This window comes from Panonychus citri, unplaced genomic scaffold (genome assembly GCF_014898815.1).
Source record: "Panonychus citri isolate SS breed McGregor unplaced genomic scaffold, ASM1489881v1 Contig00003, whole genome shotgun sequence".
In the NCBI taxonomy this organism is placed as follows: Eukaryota; Metazoa; Arthropoda; class Arachnida; order Trombidiformes; family Tetranychidae; genus Panonychus; species Panonychus citri.
The window spans coordinates 201,362-209,897 of NW_026515408.1; the positions used below are offsets into that span (position 1 = coordinate 201,362).

At 32.1% G+C, this 8,536-nt stretch overlaps 1 protein-coding gene and 1 long non-coding RNA gene across 3 annotated transcripts; both read right to left on the reverse strand.

Annotated features, from left to right (window-relative positions):
• Positions 1 to 36: 36 nt before the first annotated feature.
• On the reverse strand, positions 37 to 5,317 carry LOC128388207 (uncharacterized). Of its 2 annotated transcripts, XM_053347593.1 has the most exons (7): positions 4,859 to 5,024; positions 4,735 to 4,794; positions 1,967 to 2,082; positions 1,489 to 1,897; positions 1,210 to 1,424; positions 515 to 1,152; positions 37 to 452 (listed from the first exon to the last, which is right to left on the reverse strand). In XM_053347593.1, the coding sequence occupies exons 1-6, from the start codon at positions 4,944 to 4,946 to the stop codon at positions 790 to 792; spliced, it is 1,251 nt and encodes a 416-aa protein (XP_053203568.1). In that variant the 5' UTR covers positions 4,947 to 5,024; the 3' UTR covers positions 37 to 452; positions 515 to 789. The 2 variants fall into 2 exon arrangements, with proteins under 2 accessions (XP_053203568.1, XP_053203560.1); XM_053347585.1 differs by lacking the exons at positions 37 to 452; positions 515 to 1,152; positions 1,210 to 1,424; positions 1,489 to 1,897; positions 1,967 to 2,082 and adding exons at positions 2,604 to 3,702; positions 3,764 to 3,984; positions 4,067 to 4,469; positions 4,531 to 4,640 and having other exon boundaries at positions 4,859 to 5,317.
• Positions 5,318 to 7,566: 2,249 nt separating this feature from the next.
• On the reverse strand, positions 7,567 to 8,494 carry LOC128388244 (uncharacterized). The gene is made up of 4 exons (XR_008325231.1): positions 8,021 to 8,494; positions 7,884 to 7,943; positions 7,696 to 7,804; positions 7,567 to 7,626 (listed from the first exon to the last, which is right to left on the reverse strand). It is a non-coding gene; the product is annotated as an uncharacterized LOC128388244 (long non-coding RNA).
• Between the last annotated feature and the right edge of the window lie 42 nt (positions 8,495 to 8,536).

An 8,536-nucleotide genomic window follows, 5' to 3' on the forward strand; every position in this document is an offset into this window, starting at 1 on the left:
TTTTCGCTTGTCGTTTCATGTAATGTAAACCGAATATTGAACAATCGATAAATTAATTTAATTACTTGGTGGTTCTTTCAGATGCAGAACTTCAAGATTTGGCATTTGTTTCAAGTAGTAACATAGCAAATACATTTCTTTGAACATGAAATCATAATTTTTATCTTTCTCATCGTCGTCATAACCTTCGATATAACCTGAGAAGTATTTCAAATTCAGTCCGTATAGTCTCCAAGAAAAGGTCGATACATGGAATCAAGATATTCGAGGCTACCACAGTTTTTAACAATCTCATCAATATCGACGTGACAGCAAAAGTCTATCGTCATAGGACCCGCGGCAAGACATGGAGTTTCACAAATGAGTCCAGTCAATGATGTCGAAGTTGATAAAACATTGACCAACATTTTACAGGTACACGTGGTTTCGAGTGTGTAACTTTTGGTGAAGAACTGCAAGTTAGATGGAGAAATTGATTAGAAAAGATTTTTTTCTTCTTGGTGAATGAACTCACCTTGAGATTTGGAAAAATTTTCGAGACATTTACTCTCTCCATCAATCCAATATCGTTCGTGTAAAGATGATTGGGGGATGCTGCAAGATCAGATTCGATATCTTGCTCAACTTTGGGCAACGATAATTGAAAAGACGCAGAGTTAATATAATTTATACTAAGATACTAGATCAAAGATACGATATTTGGAATGAAATTTAACGAATAATTAAAAAAAGCAAGAACTTGAATTTTCTTCTGAAATGTTGAAAATTCGAACTTAATATATATGAATTTCAATAAACGAAACACTTTTGTAAGAATTCATTATCGATCTTTAAAGGACTCGCAACATCTTCGTTCAATGCGTATCGTTTATATGAGCCAACCCTGATCCGATCCCTGATACGAAAGTAAAAGGACATTTGACGACCTGTTGATTTACAGAATTTATCGAGTGTCTCAATAGTATTTGCATCACTCCAATTCCATAAATCCAAGACAAATAGAGTTAAATTGGGCAAAGCTTTGATTATCTCAATAAGATCTTCATTAGTTATCGGCAATTCTCGCCTCAAAAAAATGTTCAGGTTTTTACAATTAGGAAACTTGACCAAAATACTTTTGGTCAGCTTGTAACATCCGATAATTGACCTTCTCTGTTGAATGATAAACACAATTAGAACAACGAGAAAAAATAAAGATAAAAAACTTACTCCGGATATGTTTAGAACTACATCTTGGACATTCATATGAGTATGGCAATCAGGAAAATCTTCATCTTCATCCTTAACTGAATGGATATTCAACTCGATACTTCGTAAATCAGGAAGTAAAGGTAAGAACTGGAAGACTGGCGAACCTGGGGATATATGTTCAAATTGAATCTCTTTCAGTTTCATTTTTGGTAAAGGCCAAAGACGAGGTTCAACTGATGCGAAAAGAAAACGATTAGAATAAGTGATCAATGACTTATTTGATATTAATATAACTACTTAGTGGTTTTCCCAGCTTCAGAACTTCAAGATTTGGCATTTGCTTCAAGTAGCGACAAAGTGAATTTATTTCTTCAAATCTGAAATCATAATCTTCATCCGCATCTTCCTCACTATTGATGTACCCTTCGATATAACCGTTAAAGTATTTCAAATTTTGTCCAAATTTGTATTTAAAGAAATAACTGTCAAGAAAAGGTGGAAACAAGGAATCCAGATACTCGAGGCTACCACAGTGTTTAACCATCTCATCGATATCGACGTGGCATTGAGAGTATTTTACCATTACACCTTGGGTACGACATGGAGCTTCACAGAAGAGTCCGACCAGCGGGTTCGAAGTTGACAAAACATTGACCAACATTTTACAGGTGCATGTTTCAGACAGATTCCGACTTAGGGTTAGAAACTGAAAAATTTCAAATTGCAAGTAAATTGATGAGCCATTTTGTCTCTTATCCTTAAGTAATAGTCTCACCTTGAGGTTCGGTAACAACTGAGAGACATTAACTCTCTCCATTAATCCAACATCATCCGTGTAGATGTGATTGTACAATGAGAAATAGGTACATACTAAAGGAAATTCACTCTCGACTTAATTAATTAATAGATTGATGCAAAAGAGTAACAGAATTAATTGAACCTTTCCAATGATCGAAATGAAATTGACTTACCATTTAAGTGGCGAATTTTTTTCAGTCGCTGTTTCACCAAAATGTTCCATTGTTTACAAACTGACCAATCAAGAAAAACGATGAAAACATGAATTTAATCTCATTTCTAAATAAAAAAAAGCACAAAAATTTTCTTACCTGTTGACAGATCAAAAGCGATTTAAGATCAGGAATACAATCAAATATACACGATAAACAATCGTAAGGTAAATCACCCAATTCCATTGTAACAAATTTTATTATTTCTAGAAAACAAATGAATACTAAATACTAAAAGATGGAACACATTTTCACAAACTGAATTAAATTGAACTCTTATTAATCAACGTGAGATTTAAAACTGAGTCGATTGGCTAACACCAGATGGCGAAAGTTTTCATTTTCCCGGCGACAATTTAATGATTAAATTTTAATCTGTTCATTTGTTTGATAAACTTATTGTTAAAATGTAATTTATTTTATTCTTTATTCATATGTACAATTTGATCTCAATTATCATTTTTTTTTATCATTCAATCTCCAGGTAATTATGGAAGCTATCAAAGCTGGAATTGGTGACGAGGACAAGAAACAACGATGCATAATTATCTAAATTTACATGACGATTTATAATTACCGATCAATCGAAAGGATTCCAGAAAATACAACGAAACTTTGAAGTTCAGTTTTTCAGCTGAAATCATTTGCTGATATTTTTTTGCTTCTCTTGAACAAAAAGATATTTTCATTAATCACTTTTATCGTTTATTCCAATATCATATCAATCAACATCTATTATCTTCATGAATCAATTTTTCACTTTTAGCAAAGATTAAAAAAGTTTTTTACTCTTTGACTTGAATGGATTTATTCATGGATTATTTTCCTAAACAAATAAGATAATCTTAATTGTCCAGACAATTATGTATATCGGGAACCATTTTCATCTTTTATATCTCTAAATGATTTTTGAAGAACTAACTTCATCTTTATGAGGAGAAAGGCTTTGGAAATTAACTTTGAATTAATAATTTGAGACATTTATTAGTTCGATTAACTAGTGAACAGACACTTTAAAGTTTAAAAACTAAAGTGCAGAATTTTCGCTTGTCGTTACATGTAATAAGAAAAACCGAATGTTGAACAATCAATTGATTGAAGAAAAATTCAATTCTTTTCATTAACAACGAAAAAAGCTCCGAATGAATTTGTTGTCGGTCTTCAAATGATTCGCAACATCTTCGTTCAATGTATATCGTGTATATGATCCAGTCCAGGTCGTGCGATTCCATATTCGATCATCGCTAAGCAAGTAAAAGGATATTCGACGACCTATTGATTGACAAAACTTATCGATTGTCTCAATAGTATTTGCATCTCCCCAATTCTTTATATCCAAGACTAATAGAGTTAAATGCGGCAACATTTTGATTATCTCGATCAAATCCTCATTAGTTATTGCAATATTTCTCAGGAGATAAATGCGCAGATTTGTACAATTAGGAAACTTGACCATAATACTTTTAATCAGCTTCAACGATCCGACAGGCAAGTCTTGATACTGGATGATAAATAAGAATTCGCAATTAAGGTTAATTCATAAGATAGCACAGAAAACTTACTATTCCTTCAATATTAAACGCACAATCCTGGATATTCGGGTAAGTATTAGAAACTTCGAAAATTTCATCTTCATCTCTCACTGGTCGAATACTAAAAGAAACACTTCGCAAGTTGGGAAAACGAGATAAGAACTGGAAGGCCAATGTTTTTGTCGATATATTTTCAAATTCAATCTGTTTCAGGTTCATGTTTTTCGGTAAAGGCCAAAGACGAGGTTCAACTAAGTAAAGAAAAAGCCATTAGTATACCGAATGATTTCAGATAGTAACAAATAAATTAATGTATTAAGTAGTAATAATTACTTGGTGGTTCTTTCAGACGAAGAACTTCAAGATTTGGCATTTGTTTCAAGTAGTAACACAGTAGATAGATTTCTTTGAACATGAAATCATAATCTTTATCTTCCTCATCGTCATCGTATCCTTCAATTGAACCTTCGAAGTATTTGATATTCTGACCAAATTTAAATTTCAAGAAATAACTGCCAAGAAAAGGTCGATACAATGAATCCAGGTACTCGAGGCTACCACAGTGTTTAACAATATCGTCGATATCGACGTGACAGCAAAAGCCTATCATCATAGAGTCCCCGGCAAGACATGGAGATTCACAAATGAGTCCAATTAACGGGGTCGAAGTTGACAAAACATTGACCAACATTTTACAGGTACAAATGTCTTCCAGCGTATAATCTTTCGTGAAAAACTGCGAGTTTGATGGAAAAATTGATTAGAAAAGATTTTTTCCTCTTGATAAATGGACTCACCTTGAGATTTGGAAACATTTGCGCGACATTTACTCTCTCCATCAATGCAACATCGTTCGTGTAAAGGTGATTGGGAGATGCTGCAAGGTCAGAATCGATATCGCGCTCAACTTTGGTCATGGATAAGGAGAATTAATAAAATGACGAGGTTAATATAATCTTTTTGTAATTCACAATGAAATTACCTTATTATTATTAACTTACCATGTAAATGTCGAATTTTTTTCAATCTTTGTTTCGCCAAAATGTTCCATTCTTTACAAACTGATCAATGATAAAAAATGAATTAATCTCATTTCTAAATAAGAAAGCACAAAAAATTTCTTACCTGTTGACATATCCAAAAGCGATTTAAGATCAGGAATACGATCAAATATACACGATAAACAATCGTAAGGTAAATCACCCAATTCCATTGTAAAAAATTAATTATTTCTAGAAAATATTGAACAGAAAGTGGAAATTTCTAAATTCACAAGTTGAAATATCTGAACTGATAAGGTCAATTGGTTTAAATCAACTGATGTTTTGTTTTCAAAAGCAAAGAAAACTAATTAAGCCCCGGAGCACATTCACCGCGAACTTGCTGATAGTTAATCCTTTTCGATAAACTTATCAATTTTTAGTTAAATAAAATGTCGTCTCCTTTTTACTAAAACCGAACCTTAATCCAAAAAAGTTTGAGTTAAAAAGAATCACAATTGAATTAAAAGTAAAAGTTTGAACTTCATCAATATGAAAATGCGTTTGTTTGAAATTATTGATCGCAAAAGAGCATCAAACATTTTGATTCGACGCATATATTGAGCACAAAAAATCAGTCCGAGAACTTGGAACATCTATGTCAATGATGAGATTCTATTATATACCTACAGGATTTATCGGACTCCAAAGGTGATAAAAGACCGAACTTTACCTGATCCGTTAGCCATTCACTGGCCAACAAGTCAATGAATTTATATTCACTTGTCGAAAATTAATCTTTTTCAACTGTAAGACCGAAAAGAGAATAAATTAAAATGCTCTCTTTTCTTCTCCTTTCTCTTTTAGTTCAATTTAACGATAAACAAGAATGTATTATAACAATTATCTTAATTTATAACCAACAATCTGAGAATTAGCAGCATCTTTATTTTGATTATTTCGATTAAATGTTCATTAGTTATCGACAACTATTCCATGAGATGAATGCTCAGGTTTGTACAATTAGGAAACTTGACCATAATACTTTTAATCAGCTTCAACGATCCGATAGACGAATTTTGATACTGGATGATAAATAGAATTCGGAATTGAGATAAATTCATAAGACATTCGTTTGAGTCCGACCAGTGGATTCGCCGCTGACAAAACATTGAGATTACCTGAGATTTAAGCCATTTAGAAAACAGCCGAATAGAAAATCGCCAAAGTGGTTTAAGCCAAAAAGATTTAGGCCAAAATTGATAAACTAATTAATAATTTACTGAGAAATTTTCACAGGTATTTCTTGATTCATTTATGATATTGGCTTCATTCAAATCGTTTCAGTCAATTTCAATTAAATCAGTAAAATGTCTAATTTCGAGTTTATCACTTCAAATAAAGGAAAAAATTTAATTAAGTGTAACAATTATTTATATCGACAAAGGTCGAAGACAGGAAATGTTTCTTATTGGTCTTGTGTTGAAACTAATTGTAAATCGAGAGGAAAACTTTCAGATTCTTCATTTTCTTTGTCAAGTGATCATAATCATCAACAGAATTTCATTGATCTGATTCAACGTAATCAAAGATCAAAAGTCAAAGAGATCATTTCAACTGATCCAACAATTTCTGGGCTAACAGTTTATAACCAAGCAACAAATCAACTAATAAATCGATCCGATATCGAAACTCAATCTGAACTAATTGGCGCTTCTCTTCAGCCGTTCATCTCTCTCCAGCCCACAATTTCATATAACAAATTAAAATTACTTCCACCTTTACCTGTTACTCGTTCAGGTATTGTGATACCTGAAAATTTCAAACAGTCGGCTGGTAAAGATTTTCTTCTAGCTGAAGATGGAGATGAAGATAAAATTCTTATTTTTGGAACTCGAGATTTTTTTAGAATATTATGTGCTTCGAAAAATGTTTACATGGATGGAACCTTCAAATGTGTACCATCGATTTTTTATCAACTTTACACTATCCATGTTATGGTAAAAGATCTGATGATTCCTGTAATTTATGCTCTTCTCCCTGATAAAATCGGTCAACTTACATAAGATTTTTTTCTTGAATGATTCAAGATCTAGCGATTGATGCATTTCTAAGCTTTTCTCCGGAAGTTTTATATTAGACTTCGAACTGGGAGTGATTTCAAGATAAAGAATTTGTTTTCTTCTTCAACAATCAAATGTTGTAATTTCCATTTTGGACAATGTATGGAGAAAAGTTCAAAATATTGGCCTGAAAAGATTACGGAGTCGACCAAATGTAACAAAACAATCAAAAGACTAATTTCTCTGCCATTGATTAAGCTTGTTGATATTGATGAAGTTTTTGAAAAAATAGTAATTGATGCTGGTGATGGAGATAAAATTGAAAAGTTATTAGAATATTTTTATGATAACTTTTACAAAACTGATGCAAGATTTGAACGTTCACTATGGAATACAGCTGATCTGATTGGACCTCGAACAACTAATCACCTCGAAGGTTGGCATCATGCAATCAACCTGGATATCAAAATCTCTCATCCTAATCTATGGATTTTTATAAAAAAAATAATGAACCAACAAAAAATATTCGAGACGAGGTTACTAATCCAAAATTCTGGTACAAATGTTGTAAGAAAAAGGAATAAATGGATTCAAATTAATATAAAACGTGATAAACTATTCGAAAGATACAACAATGGAGAATTATCAGCTCTTGAATATTTAGACAGAATAAAATACTTACAATTTGTCTGAACTTAAGAATCGAAATTGGCTCTTTTTATTTTGGCTCAAATAAGTTTGGCTGTTTTCTATTCGGCTCATATTCTTTTGGCTATTTTGAGTGCTCACCAACATTGACCATCATTTTACAGGTGCATGTTTCATACAGCTCCTGACTTAGGGTTAAAAACTGGAAAATTTCAAATTGGACATAAATTGATGAAACATTTTGTCTCTCATCACCAAGTAATGATCTCACCTTGAGGTTCGGTAAAAACTGAGAGACATTAACTCTCTCCATTAGTCCAACATCATCCGTGTAGATGTGATTGTACAATGAGAAATAGGTAAATTGGATTCATTCTCGACTTAATTAATTAGAAGAATGATTCAAAAGAGTAACAGAATTTAATATCCTTTCCAATGATCGAAATGTGCTTGACTTACCATGTAAATGTCGAATTTTTTTCAGTCGCCGTTTCACCAAAATGTTCCATTGTTTACAAACTGACCAATCAAGTAAAACGATGAAAACAACAATTTAATCTCATTTCTAAATAAAAAAAGCAAAAAAGTTCTCTTACCTGTTGACAGATTCAAAAGCTGTTTTCAGCTGAAATCATTCGGAGATATTTTTTGATTCTCGTGTACTGATGATTAAATAATATTCTTATTTATCAAAGATTAAAAAAGTTTTTATTGCTCAAATAAATGATTTGAAACATTTACATGTATTGATTCAAGTAACTAGTAAACAAAACACTTGACAATTAGAAACCGAATCGTATCGTCTTGACAATCTAAAGTTAATAGCAACAGCAGGAGAGAGCGAAAGAGATGACTGGATCGCGCTTTGAAAAGTATACAAAGCTAATATCAAGATCGAAAACGATACAAGATTATTATTGGGCCTCAAGATAATTTTCACTGTTCGTTACATTCAATGAGAAAAACCCAATGTTGACCAATCAATTGATTTAAGATAAATTCAATACATTTTTTTTCGCAACAAAAAAAGCTCCGAATGAATTTGTTGCCGGTCTTCAAATGATTCGCGACATCTTCGTTCAATGCGTATCGTGTACTAGTATATAAACCAG